This window comes from Rosa rugosa, chromosome 5, assembly GCF_958449725.1.
Source record: "Rosa rugosa chromosome 5, drRosRugo1.1, whole genome shotgun sequence".
In the NCBI taxonomy this organism is placed as follows: domain Eukaryota; kingdom Viridiplantae; phylum Streptophyta; class Magnoliopsida; order Rosales; family Rosaceae; genus Rosa; species Rosa rugosa.
In genome coordinates, this window is record NC_084824.1 from 55,357,641 (window position 1) to 55,371,979 (window position 14,339).

At 36.1% G+C, this 14,339-nt stretch overlaps 1 protein-coding gene and 1 pseudogene across 2 annotated transcripts; one reads left to right on the forward strand and one right to left on the reverse strand.

Annotated features, from left to right (window-relative positions):
* Positions 1–1,334: 1,334 nt before the first annotated feature.
* On the reverse strand, positions 1,335–5,399 carry LOC133707778 (protein disulfide isomerase pTAC5, chloroplastic). Of its 2 annotated transcripts, XM_062133267.1 has the most exons (7): positions 4,809–5,399; positions 4,447–4,542; positions 4,187–4,279; positions 2,857–2,878; positions 2,641–2,760; positions 1,695–1,732; positions 1,335–1,577 (listed from the first exon to the last, which is right to left on the reverse strand). In XM_062133267.1, the coding sequence occupies exons 1-7, from the start codon at positions 5,349–5,351 to the stop codon at positions 1,491–1,493; spliced, it is 999 nt and encodes a 332-aa protein (XP_061989251.1). In that variant the 5' UTR covers positions 5,352–5,399; the 3' UTR covers positions 1,335–1,490. The 2 variants fall into 2 exon arrangements, with proteins under 2 accessions (XP_061989251.1, XP_061989250.1); XM_062133266.1 differs by having other exon boundaries at positions 2,641–2,878; positions 4,809–5,397.
* Positions 5,400–11,070: 5,671 nt separating this feature from the next.
* Positions 11,071–13,970, forward strand: LOC133711942 (allantoinase-like; annotated as a pseudogene).
* Positions 13,971–14,339: the final 369 nt, after the last annotated feature.

The following is a 14,339-nucleotide window of genomic DNA, read 5'->3' on the forward strand; positions in this document are numbered from 1 at the left end:
TTTAATGGCAAACTGATAAGAGAAGAACATGCGAGTTTAGCCCTGCTTTGTGGTGAGCATTACATGGTCGAAGTATGTATTGCTACTTCAGTTAGTTTCAAGTAAATGACGCTCTATGCTGTTTTGGTTCCCAACTGTTTTGGCTTGTGAAAAAGCAAAAGGTGTATCAAGAAACAAATCTTGGTGAACAACAGAAGTCAAAGAGTGCTCCTGCTTGGGAGAAGAAACTACAGCAAACAACCAATTGCTATTGGTGGCAAGAATGTCTAATCCTGGCTAGTATGAAACAATTAACAGATTGAAGGCCAACTTGTCGCCTACTTATTTGCTCCACAAATCTACAGGGAGATTGCACAACGCTTCTATTATGCGTCATCAGTTGCTTATGAACTCCACAACTTTATGAGGCTGCCAATGGTTGATGATGCCAGGTCTGTGGTTTTGATCATGTCCCATCATTATTCTGATGCAGCTGTTATGCTTACAATGATAAACCAAAAGTACCTTTTACACAAGTCCAGTCATTGTTCCATTAATTCTCTGATTATGTACTGCTAAAATTAGAACACGGTGGATTGTGAAACGGCGACTGCTCAAAAGTTGTTGTATCTTGCAATGGAAGGTCTCTTCTTTCCTCACAGATTCGAGAGGTGATCAATTGATCATTATCTTACACATACAATATGGAAATATGCTTGCAGCCTCTTCTGAACATGAAGAGATGGAATACCACAATGCAAACACAATTGTATAGTTATCAGTCCATAATTATGATGAGCTCCATGCGTCATGTTGGAATTATATGCTTCACTGCTTGTCGAGATAATTGTCGTCGAGATAACAAATCCTCATGACCTAGCTCGTCAAATTTGTTGTACAACTTGCATATCAGATAAATTGAGGGTCAGATATGCATGATCGGCCTGATGTTCTTGGTTCAACTTTAGTTTCCAGTTGATTCTACAGCCAGTCGGTGGCTAAATTACAGAAGTATTACTACAAAGACAAGGGAATGAAAGACATTTTCACTCAATACTATACTCTGACTTCGAGGTCTTGGTAAAACAATTCCTCCCCCAGAAAATTAATTCAAGGAAGTCGAAACAACAAATTATTATCAAAGTTTCACCTGTAGAAGGAATTTTTTTTTCCAAAAATACAGTTGATATGAATTTTCTGAGTTGCTTTGGTCATCTTTTTAGTAGTTAATATCATTGCAGAAAGCAAAGATGTTAGCACCTTTGCCTTTAACGAAGAGTTATATTGAGTATGCTGTGCTGAACAAGTCAGGGAAGTCGGAGGGAGGCTAAGAGATTAAAAGCATACGGTTAATGTGTTGGAAGTTGGCAATTCAGAGATGCCAATACTTTATTATCTCTTCAATTTCAAATTACATTTGCAACTACTGTAATACATGGTATGTACTACACTAATACATGCACTATAGCATAAAACTGTACATGTACTTCGCCTATATCATATCTAGCTTACTATTTCCCTCCACATACATCGCAAGCTGTAAACCCAAGACCTTCACAGTATGGACACTTTGCTCCTTCATCGATCCATTCCAAGAACTGCTATTCAACGAGAATATTAGAACTATATGGAGAATGCTGGAAAATAAAATGACTAGAACATACTCTGTGTATTTTGCAGTGTTATGTATGCCTCAGTATGTAAAATCCTCTCACCTGTTCCTCGATGTTAGGTTCACCAGTTCCATCACATTCTGCAACAAAGAAATACAGCTAAGCTAATAAGGATATTGACCATTCTAACTTCAAATCGCAAGGTTGCAGTTTATCAAAATCAATAAAAAGCAATGGAAAAGTGTAAAATCAGCTTCCACGAATCCAGTATGGGTCAATGGCCTTCAGAATCCAGTTTTTAGGCATTCTGAATGTTCAGGTGTTCAGGCTTTTCAAAACAATACAATGGAACACAAATCAAGCTAAACTCAGCTGTAAATCATTTGAGAAATACAAATCATGCAGCTGGTCCTTCTTGATAGGTTCAGTCACAAATCCAATCAAACTTAAGCAGCCAGAATGTTAGCTGCACAACTTGTGAAAGCAGTGTCGGACTCAAAAGTGTAACTAACTATTAACCTCAGTTAAGAGAATGTTTATAATTGGCAAACTGCTAATCAACAACAGTGGAGATTCTGGCCATTCTAAGACTTGCATTGCAGTTGTACCAGTTCCAACAGGAAAAGGAGAGGTTTCCATGGTGATGGGCCCAGTTAAGACCTCAGTTAGATTTTGCTTCAAATACGATTTTTTCAAACACTTCTCCTAAATGAAGTAAGCAAACATGAAAGACTCACAATTGAGCTATTGGAAATAGTAAAGATAATCAACTTAGAGCCAAGATTTTTTGGAGGGAAACCCTGAGAAGTGGGGGATCAGTAAGCATGAATGCATTGCACAACAAGGAGTCGACAGAGGAGAGAAACCAAAGGGTAAATAGCCAACTTGACCCCTGCCTCAACATAGCATAAAAGGAAAGCTTATGTGTACCAATTATTTTCTTTATAATACTGTGAGAACCATTTCTGTGATTCTGTCCCACAGAGAAACCCAAAAAAAAGAAAAAGAAAAAAAAAGGCTTCTCTTGGATATATTAGACTGTTCGTACCTGTGCACAATAAGCGACCTTCCCCACGGCAAGTAAGGCATGTTGTTGTGGTACCTGTTGTATTGGTTTCACTCCCTTTTTTCTTGTTTAGTCTTGAAGGTTCTTCCCAGCGGTTTTCTCCTAGAAGAAAAACTCTATGGTGAGATTCATCTAACTCTGCAGCATCTTCTTTCAATACTATTTGCTTCACCTCTGAAATTTCTGTTACAGACGTACCTGCAGCTCCATTTGCATCTTCCTGAACAACATAGCCCACTCAATCATAAATAGAATTTCTATACAATTTATCATAAAGTGGTGAGGTTGCTAGCTAAAGGCCAACCAAGAAAAGAAAAACAATCAGCCAATCACATTCAGCTGTCTTGTAATCATATCTGAAATATGTTACACAACCAATGCCCCCAATCTGTACATCGTTTCACTAGAAAGACATCAAAGAGTCAAATTAATTAAGATATTCCCAAGTAATTATTGCACATAGAATTGACTTCAACAAGTTTTGAGTGTGCTACTATATTGCACTATGTTTGGCATTAGAAAGATGGCACATTCTACATTACAGATATATAATTTACACCTAATGGTACCCATTGAGATGGAAGACTGTGCTGTCCTAGTAGTCTGCTGCCAGTATCAAGATAAACCATTCAGAAACATGCACATAGTACTTGTTCCCAATAGATCAACCACTTTGGGGAAAGCTAAAAATCATTTGAAATCCCAAAAAGTTAGTAAAATCTATTAATATGATAGGATTACAGCTCAGCGTAGTCCCTTGTTGAAGAGTGGAACTAGATATTTGGGGAAATAATAGATGCAAAACCTAAAGTTTCAGATTATATGATCAAACCTTAAATGTATAAACTGTTTATCTTGTATTGTTTTTATATGTTATTGCCAGTTGAAGTGGGTGACAATTGGAGTTGTCCCAGATTGGAGAAATAAGGCTTTGGTTAAGAGGTATGGGACTCCTATTTGCAATTGGTTTTAATAGGAACAAACTTTCACCAAAACGACCAAGAGAAATAATACAATACATGGGTCATGGGACAACACTCTTGGATCTGCATGTAGGGTTTACTCCACCTATTATGAAGTGGTCTTGGTTGGATGCTCTATCAGGAGTCAAGAAACCTCATGTAAGTTAGTGGAACACAGCACATTTCTTAATTCAGTATGCCTAGGATAGTGCTTTCGGTTGGTACTGTCGGTTATAAGTAGTTGCAAATTTGCAATGACTGGTAGAAAAAAAAGAAGACAAATTCACAAGAAATGGATAACAATGAGTTCTTTGTCCCTACTGAAGCATACTGTTCCCTGTTACCCAAGTGATTGCTTACGCTACTACCACACGATTCCACAGGATGACATATTGGAGCTTAGACTTATGTATGCACTGTATCCAATTACAAGCGGCTGATTGTATGTCATATAGGAATCTCAAGGCTATGGCAACAGTGTTGACCACGAACCAGATCAGCCTGACAACTAACTAACATGAATACTACAAATAAATGTATCCTAAAACCTCATGATTCCAACATACCTTTGTTTCAACAGCACCCTCAGTTTGTGGGTCAAATAATCTTTCAAGAAGTTCTTCGGTCATTATTCCATCTTCAGGCAAACCTATGGAGGCCTGCCAAACAAGATATTACCAATTGACCCCATGAGATGAACGGTCAAAGTGCAATCCAAAAGCAGCTTTAACTAAAAAAAGTACCATTGCAAAAGTTATATTCCAATGGACAAGTTTAAGACTTTATACTTCATCCATGAATACATAGACTGAAACTTGAATCTTACTTGCCAAGTCTTGACAGCTCGTTCTGTCCCGCTTGAAAAGTTGGAAAATTCCATGTCTTCTTCACCCGAGTAAAATCCCGATTTTAGCAATGCTTCCTGTCCAATATCACCCATTTAGAACAAGTCAGAATGCAACTAGAAAATGAATGAACCACAGAAACCTAAATACAAATAGCTTAACATGGTATACACTATGCACACATTATACACCATACATTTCTAATCCCCAACATCAAATTAGCACTACTTAAAGTTTGTGCAACTCAATTTTAAAAAACTAGATATTACCATGATCAAAACAGAAGAGAAAACAGTAAAACAGAAACCCGAAAAAAATAAAAACTCGCCTTTCAAAAGCAGACCTGCATTGCTCGGACATGTTCTCCTTCGGAACCCTTTCTCAGAACCTCCTTTGTCTTCCTCACTTCCGAAACAGCGAACACCTCCTTCACCTGATTATGATCTTCCAACTCCAGCGCTCTGGAACTCGACCCCGTCTCGGCAATCTGGTTCTTCTCCTTCAACGACTGCAGCAACCCGGCGATGTTGGCAATAGTCTCCGACGAGGCCCCTGCCTGGAGAGGGTTCTGGAGCTCCAAGGCCTGGATTTTGAGCTTAAGGTCGGCGATTTCGCGGAGGAGAGAGTCGCGGTCACGCGCCCAGCGTTGCTCTTCGCGGAGCCAGCGCTGTTCCTCTCGCAGCCAGCGGTGCTCTTCGCGGAGCCAGCGGGACTCTTCGGAGGTGGCGTCGTGGTGGGAGTTGGAGTTTGAAGAGAAGCAAATGTTGTGGGGTTTGAAGGAGAGGGATGAGGTGAGAGGGGAGAGGGAGTAGATCAGGTGGGGTTTGAGGTGGTTCAGACGAGGAGGATGAGGGTGAAGAAAGAGAGTGAGAGACGAACAAGACATTTGAGAAGAAGAAGAAGAAGAAGAAGAGATGTGTGAAGAGTGAGAGTGGAGTGGATATGAAGTTGTGAATATTGAACGTACGTTGAAAACCACACATTTGCCAACATTTGGTAACCGCCATTGCAACCGTCAATATCACTCAACGGTCAATATCCTTTTCCTGCAGTTAAAGTTACTTAGAGCAAGTTCATCCGTTGGATCACCGGGTCACTTACTATTCACTACTTTTTAGTGTATATTTTCATTCTCTGGGTCACGAAATACACTGTGCTCGTGACCCAGGGCACGAAATACACTGTGCTCGTGACTCAGGGCACGAAATACACTGTGCTCGTGACTCAGAGGGTGAAATTAACACTAAAAAATAATGAATAGTGGGTGACCTGGTGACCCAACGGGTGAACTTGCTCTTATGCTCTTACTTTGGTTTTGGGGAAAATTTTTAAAATATCATTTTATCAATAGAGGCTCCAATGAAGATCTACACATGTCATCATACGTTACGTTACATATTGTAGAATTTCCTCACTTCATTAAAGAAAAGTTGGATGCAAATATGATTATCTTTCCTTTCATTCCAACTTAGGAACAACTAGTAGACGTACTTACTAAAGTTGTGTCTAGCAAGGTGTTTCATGACTCACTAGGTAAATTGGATGTTTGAGATATTTATGCACCAATTTGAGAAGGAGTGTTGACTTGCGAGTCATTAGTAGGAGAAAATTTGTATTTAGTAGTTTCCTTGTAGGAGTACACTTTCTGTATTATACTGACTAGCTTGTAGTGTAATCAGATGTATAGTATAATAAGATTGTACATAACCATTTTACACGTTTCTTGAGTAACAAAATTGAATATTCACTCTCATATTTCTTCTTCTCAATATTTGATTAATTCTTATTGACTACGTATTCTCTTTCACATATATGGCTTTTTTAAGGATCATACAAGTTGTTAGCCAGACAATACATTAACTTTTTCATAAGTTACCATATAAAATTATTCCTTGCAAGATAAACAAACTTAATCACAACATGCTAAATGGGAAGATGAGGATCTTATAATTCAAGATCTTCATAAACAAGCTTTTCCAGTGAATGGTTGGCAAATGAGTCAAGAGACTGAGGAACAAGAAAATTTATCCCTTCAAATTATGTATGAAATATAAGTTTCGATTATCAACTTATTAGTGCTCATCATGTTGATCACTTGAGCTTTGAAATGATTAATTGGTGAGATTTAAATTTGCAGTTAAGAGATAATGCAAGAGTTAATCTGCTTTGGAAAAGTTATATTAGTTCTATAATGTTTTGGAGAATTAGTGATACATTGGTTTAATTATATTTTTTGGATTATGGTTTGTATTACTAGTCTACAAGGATAAAACCTTGTTGGTTGAGACACTGAATTACTTGTGCAATTCTGCAATATATTACGAAACGTACGTTACTTGTATTTTATATTTGTATTCTAATTATCTATCTTGCTCTTGTTTTGCTTTTGCGATTACTAATAAGAACTTTTCATACATTCCTAAAAGCTTTAAGAAAATATATATATAGTAACATTCCAAAATGCTACTAAATAGTTGAAATGTGATATTCTATAGAAACAGCATTTTGTAAACACTATTGAAGGATTAAATTAAGATAGCATTTCACATATGCTATTGAAGCATAGACAATAACATTTTATAAATGCTATTGTATTATAGATGATAGCGTGTCTTAAATATTATGGAAGTGGAGTTTTTCTATAGCATTTTCTAAAATGCTATGAAAAGCCTTGAACCTATTATAGTTTGGGCATACATATATAGCATTTTTCATGCACAATGAATGAGAGTTTATGGTGTAGTGAGTTTTTGATATACATGTACCTTTTGGTGAAGAAATAAAAAGTATTTCATTAAATGTCGCGTAATATTGGTGTTATATTTGTGTAGTTAATGAAGCTAGATTAACAATATAGAGTTGTCAATATACATGTAAATTTTTGTTAAAGTATAAAAAATATTTTTATTAAATGTCGCGTAATATTAATGCTATATTTTTTCATCTATTACAAATGATTTCACAACTTTTAAGTGTGTGTGTGTACACAACTACAAACCATATATTCCAAAGACCAACAATAAAAATTGATTAGATGATTGATCTATTTTAAATATTTTGAACCACATAAGTTTTCAAAGAATTGTTCACAAGTCATAAATGATATCCCACTAGTATATCAATGTAATTACTACATAAAATCAATAGAATTATAGGTAAATCTTGAAGATGTTATTTCGAACTTTAGTAGTTACTACATGGCAACTTGGTTGTAACATGAATACATCTCATGTTGAAGCCAACTCTTACAAAATAATTTATGAGACACAAAGCTATTAGTCACATCACAAACTATCAATCACAAAAGAAAATGTAATATTCCAAAATTAACCCGAGGAAAAAAATAATCCCCTCAAAATTTGATTCAAAAGTATCTCGTTGCTTTATTAATATTAAATAGAAAAATTAAAATCAACTAAGAAAAAAGGCTCTTGAAAAAGGATGGGGCTCTATGGACTACGCCTAAAGGATCTAAACCAAACTAAACCACAAATATTAGGTTTTCTTTCTTGATAAATAGAAGGTGTTCTTGGTATGACTAGAGGGTGTTATCGTTGCATGAGTTTCTTAACCCATATGAGGCTAGTGATACAGGACCCTCAGTACCATATTTGTGGGGTTTTCCTGGTCATCAGCATGGTACTTGAGGCTAGTGAGTTACACATTTTGGAAGGTGTAACTCGACAAAGTGTGTAATTCGGACGTGTCGTGATCATTCTCAAGAATAATGTATTTTCAGTATCTAGTTACAGTTGCCTCCATATTTCAGCATATCACAGACCAAGAACACATTATACGGCGTCAGATATCGCACAGTAGCAGTTTTTCGAAACTTGGATTTACCTGGCGCCTATTTAGACACATTACATGGGACTGACTACCCACTAGACTAGCATGTGAAACTTTATGTGTGACCATGACCCGCATGAGTTTCGGGTACACACCACATGTTATGGATTTGGCTACTGCTAATCTTTTCTAAAGGCATGGCGAAACTTGACTATCATGGTAGGCATGTTGCAGAACAACACCCAGTGGTACTATGATATATATACACGCAGTTATGGATTCATCCTAAAAAATAATCACTTACGGTTCTCTCCCACCCATAGTCTAGACCATCTAAACACCATTACTCGCTTTCCTATCGTCGTTAACTAGGAGATCGACGATAGTCCATGCAGTGCGAGGAATGCATGCAATTTACATAGCCACTTGTGGAGACACTAGAGGACATCGTGGTGTTCAATTTGCCAGCGACCCCTTTACAGTGAGAACTTGCATCAATACCCCAAGGAGATATTTGTCCTCTATGAGTGATCACATGCAAAAAAGGTTAATATTTTTTTAGGTATATATACATGCATTAAGTTCAGTTTGATGTAATATTTATTATAGGTGTAGTTGCTTCACTACTATTATGCCTCATTTTCGTTATTATACGGTTGAGAAGGTTTAGAGGGCTGTTAATTTGGGAGGCAGATTATCTAGAGAACAACATTAAATTAGGTTATGTGAATGGTGCGTTGAAGAAAATGAGCTTTTCTTGATATATGAGTTCATGGAGAACGACAGCCATGATTACTATTAGTTTGGTAATATGGTGAAAAATCAAAATTAGTGAAAAATCAAAATATGGCGCAACTCCAACAGCTTCCCCATATTTTGATTTTTCACTAATTTAGGGAAAAATAAGCCTCTTTTGCTCCAACAGATTCCCTATAACTATCTCTATTTTAGGGAAAGTGAGGAAAGAGAAAACCAAATTCTCTATATTTACAGCAATCTCTAAAAATTTAAGTAAGAATATGGAGATTTTAGAGATTGTTATAAAATAGGGAATCTGTTGGAGTTTGAGAAGAAAAAGATGCTAAAGCTTTGACTTTTGCTTCCCTATTATACAAAAATTATAGGGAAGCTATTGGAGTTGCTCTAATTTCCATATAATAGGGAAGTAAAAGTCAAAGCTTTAGCATCTTTTTCTTTTCCAACTCCAACAGATTCTCTATTTTACAGCAATCTCTAAAATCTCCATATTCTTCCTTAAAATTTTAGAGATTGCTATATATATAGGGAATTTGGTTTTCACTTTCCTCACTTTTCCTAAAATATGAATAGTTATAGGGAATCTGTTGGAGCAAAAGAAGCTCATTTTTCCCTAAAGTAGAGAAAAATCAAAATATGGGAAAACTGTTGGAGTTGCTAAGTATAATAAGATAGAAGTAAATTATGGTCGATGTTGTAATTCTATACATAATTTGGTTGCTAAAACTAATTTGTAAATTGGCAGGTCTAGGAAACGATCAATTGAAACATGATTGGCATGCGAGGCAGAAAATATGTGTGGATGTGGCAAAAGGTTTAGCTTTTCTCCATGAGGGGTCACCACTGAAAGTGGTACACGGGGACATCAAGGTTGCAAACATATTGCTTGACACTTGACAGGGACTTTAAATTTAAAATCCCCAACTTTGGACCATGGCCAAACGTGAGATTTTTAGCCTTGGTTCGACCCTCTAATCACAGTATGCATTCAATTTTTCTTTCATAAGATTTTTCTGAAAATAAATCTATAAACTTAAAATCCAACAATAAATAGCAAACACAACATAATATCTAAAATATTTATCTTCGAATAACAAGGCATGAGATGTTCCAAACCAAAATTTAAAAGAATAAGTAAAAAATATTCAAAATTAGAACTATAAAAAATAAGCAAACATCATCTCCAACAGAGCACTTAAAGCAAAGTTAAATATAACTTTTTGTAAAATGGGTAGCTGTGTATTTAGTTACGAATTTTGAATGGTTATATTTCTATCTCCTATTTTCTTTGCCCTTTATCCAGATGGAAATCTATGATTTGATAAAATATTTGAAATAAATAGTATTGCTGGAGAAAAATTGTTAAATTTATAGTTATATTTCACTTTTTAGTTATTTTAACTTAAAATCTAGCTTACATTGTTGAAGATGCCTAAAAAATATTCTACACCAAAAGTTAAATTAATAAAGTTTGAATGGTAGACCTAAGGAGAGATTTAATTTTCTATGACCTTTGGATAGTTGTATTGTTGCATATAATGTGTATATACTTTTCTTTATCCTATAAATATAATAAATCTTTTTCTTCTAATGGTGATTGATCTTTTATTTAATATATATATATATATATATATATATATATATATATATATATATATATATATATATATATATATAGGATAGAGAAAAGAAAATTTATATCATACCATTCAATCTGTTATGTAAATAGACAAATGCTCATTTTGTTGTAAATATTAATGTAGCCATTCATGTTATAACAATTAGTGTTGCATGATTTACACCAATTTAGATTGATTGGTAATCAATAGAATATAATTAGCAATTAATTGATTTGTAATTAGACGAATGATTGTTGTAATCATTAATACTAACCTTTTTGTATACCTGAGGTAGTCCTATATAAACCTCATGGTGAGATGAATAGAAAGACATCCCATTCTCTGCGTCATTTCTCTCTTCTCTCAAACTCTCTCACTTTATGTTTTACAACACATTTCCATTTATTGATAACAATAGTCTGGCCGATCATTGTAAGAATAATGGTTGATGCATTGTAAAATACGAATATGAAAATAGCACAATGGTTCCAGAGAAGATATTTGAACTATTTATGTTGCTCTAACTAATTATGAATTTATTTAGTCTTTTGTGTGTAGTGGGTACATGGCACCATAGTTTGTTTTGCACAGTCAACTCGATGATAAGATGGATAATAATAGTTTGGACTACTTGCACTAGAGCTGATATCTGGAAGGAGTCTTCACCAACAAATGCTCATTTCCATTTATTGTTAAATATAGTATGCTCGATCATTTGTAGTTACAATGGTAGACGCATTCTAAAATACGATATGAAAACAGTAAAATGGTTCTAGAGAAGATATTTGAACTATTTTGTTGCTCTTATCTTATGATTTTTTTTTTTTTGTGTGTAGTGGGTACATACCAGAGTTTGTTTTGCACGGTCAATTCAATGATGAGATTGATAATTACAATTTTGGAATACTTGCATTAAAGCTGATATCTAGAAAGAGGCTTACAGATTTTTCAATAGATGAAGGCCTTGTATGTTGGGTAAGATATTCATTAGATTTATTTATTTGGTTATTTTTCTTCTTTGTCTTGTTGGATGTTGCATCTATGCTAATTTTTGCTTATGATTTAAGAAAAAGGAAAACCTACTGCTGTTGGTGGATCCAAGTTGCAGTGAAAACTACAGAAAATACGAAGTGATTAGTGCAATCAAATAGTGCTCTACTTTGTACTAGTCGATCACACGAGCAAAGACCTGCAATGATCGAAGTTGTGAAGATGCTTTAAGGTGAAGTTACTGTGCCTGAGTTGGATATGCATTTTGATAATGATGTCGAGGTTCAGTCTATCTTTGCTGGGATATTGGAGGAGGGTCGTATGAGAACTGAATATAGACAACTATATCCTATCTGCAACACGTCTGATTTTTCCTCATGGTCGTGAATTGTGTTGATTACCATCAAGATATCAACCATTTTGTATCTATCATTGTTAAAAACCTTTCCAATTCTACTCTTATTTTTCATTTTGTATGTTTAGTGGTATATGTTTGAGCCTATAATCAATTACTACTTTGATAAAAATTCAGCCATGGTAACTGAGGACGAGAGGACACATGATGACAAATTTCCTTAGTTTAACCTCTTGAGCCTAAACTAAGCCTTTTCTTTGTGAATCCATCACATTACATCACCTCACCTTAAAACACACACACACACACACAGGCCCAGACCTGAGGCGAGACTCAAGAGGTAGCTAACTGAGACCCAAAATTTTTTTTAGACCTTGTTAGGATGTTTATATATATATATATATATATTAAATGAAAGTCCAATCTTCATCGTTATTTAATTTTTGGCTGAAAGTATAGAAATTTAAGAGGCTCAGAACTTATTTTTACATCTAGTTAAGCTGTTACGAAAATAAGATAGAGAAAAGTGTATATATAGCAAATGATGATGATTAACCTTTTAATACACATGCGCGCGCGTACCCACACACATATATATCAAATAAAAGCCTAATCATCATTAGGGGTAAAGACTTGTTTCTCAAACCCTAAAATCTTATGTTTCTTCCTCCTCTCTCATACGGCAATGAGAATTGAATTGAAAAGTTGAGAAGCTTCTTGATTGATTGGGTGATGATTAAAGGTTCTCCGCCTCTTGCTGTATGTAATTCACGGGAGAGTTGAAAACCCTCCGGATCGAGTGGACTTAGTCCCTTTCCTTTGCTGTTGTCCCTGCTGAAAGCTCCGAACGGAGGTGAACCAAAGCGAGGAGGAGAGCAGCCCAATCAATAGCATGCACATCTTGATGATCCTGGACGAAGTGAGTGGGAAGGATTTCCATCAGGGACTAAAGCTGCTGCTGCTGGTGGTATAACAACCTTGGTTGACATGCCTCTAAATAGCTTTCCTTCCACTGTCTCTAGAGAGACTTTAGAGCTCAAGCTTAAGGCTGCGGAAAGCAGAATTTACGTTGATGTTGGTTTCTGGGGAGGCCTTGTTCCTGAAAATGCATTCAACAAATCTGCTATTGAGGATCTCTTAAATGCCGGTGCTCTTGGTTTGAAGTCTTTCATGTGTCCATCAGGGATCAATGACTTTCCTATGACAAACAGCAGTCATATTAAGGAGGGTCTGTTTGTACTGGCAAAATATCGAAGGCCTTTACTTGGTACATGCAGAGAAACAACTAGATCCTGAAACTAACTTGGGAGTCGAAGATGGTAGTAATGATGCTCGTTCCTATTCGACGTATCTTAAGACTAGACCACCTTCATGGGAAGAGGCAGCTATAAAGGATCTCGTTACCTTGACAAAGGACACAAGGATCGGTGCTCCTGCAGAAGGAGCTCATCTTCATATTGTGCACTTGTCTGACTCAAGCTCTTCATTAGATCTTATTAAGGAAGCAAAAAGTGGTGGCGATAGTTTAATTGTTGAGACGTGCCCCCACTACTTAGCTTTCTCCGCCGAAGAGATTCGGGATGGAGATACTCGTTTTAAGTGTTCTCCGCCCATCCTTGATGCTGTCAATAAGGAAAAACTGTGGAAGGCTTTGTTGGAAGGGGATCTTGACATGTTAAGCTCTGATCATTCTCCAACAACACCTGAACTTAAGCGTCTGGATGATGGTGACTTTTTAAAGGCTTGGGGTGGCATATCGTGCTTGCAGTTTGTTCTTCCTGTGACATGGTCGTATGGCCAGATATATGGAGTGACTTTAGAAAAAATGGCTCTGTGGTGGAGTGAAAGGTCGGCCATGCTTGCTGGACAAAAACTAAAGGGGGCAATTGCAATTGGAAACTATGTAGATATTGTGGTATGGAATCTAGATGTTGATTTTGACCTTGACGATGACTATCCTATACACATTAAGCATCTGATCATGTTGTTCAAGTAAAGGACGGTGCATGTAGTTGATGCTGGTTAAAGACAGGTTTGACACCATGGCTGCACAGACTAAGTTCCGAGAATAGTGGGAAGACAAGAGTTTGTATCAATATATTGGCTGTAGAAACCAAGCTCCTGCACACACTATATGTGGCATGTTTAATTTGGAACAACGTAGTTGTATCAGCTTTTGATGTCCCAAGTAGATGGCCGTGCATTTGAATACTTTTCTTCTATTAATGGTTGCTTGGATGATTAGGAAATGCTCCCTTTTAACATTTGAGATATATGGAATGGGTTTGATTACTCATTTGAGCAAAAATCATTAGGGGTAAAGATTTATTATATATTTATATTTATAGGATAAAGGAAAGTTTAA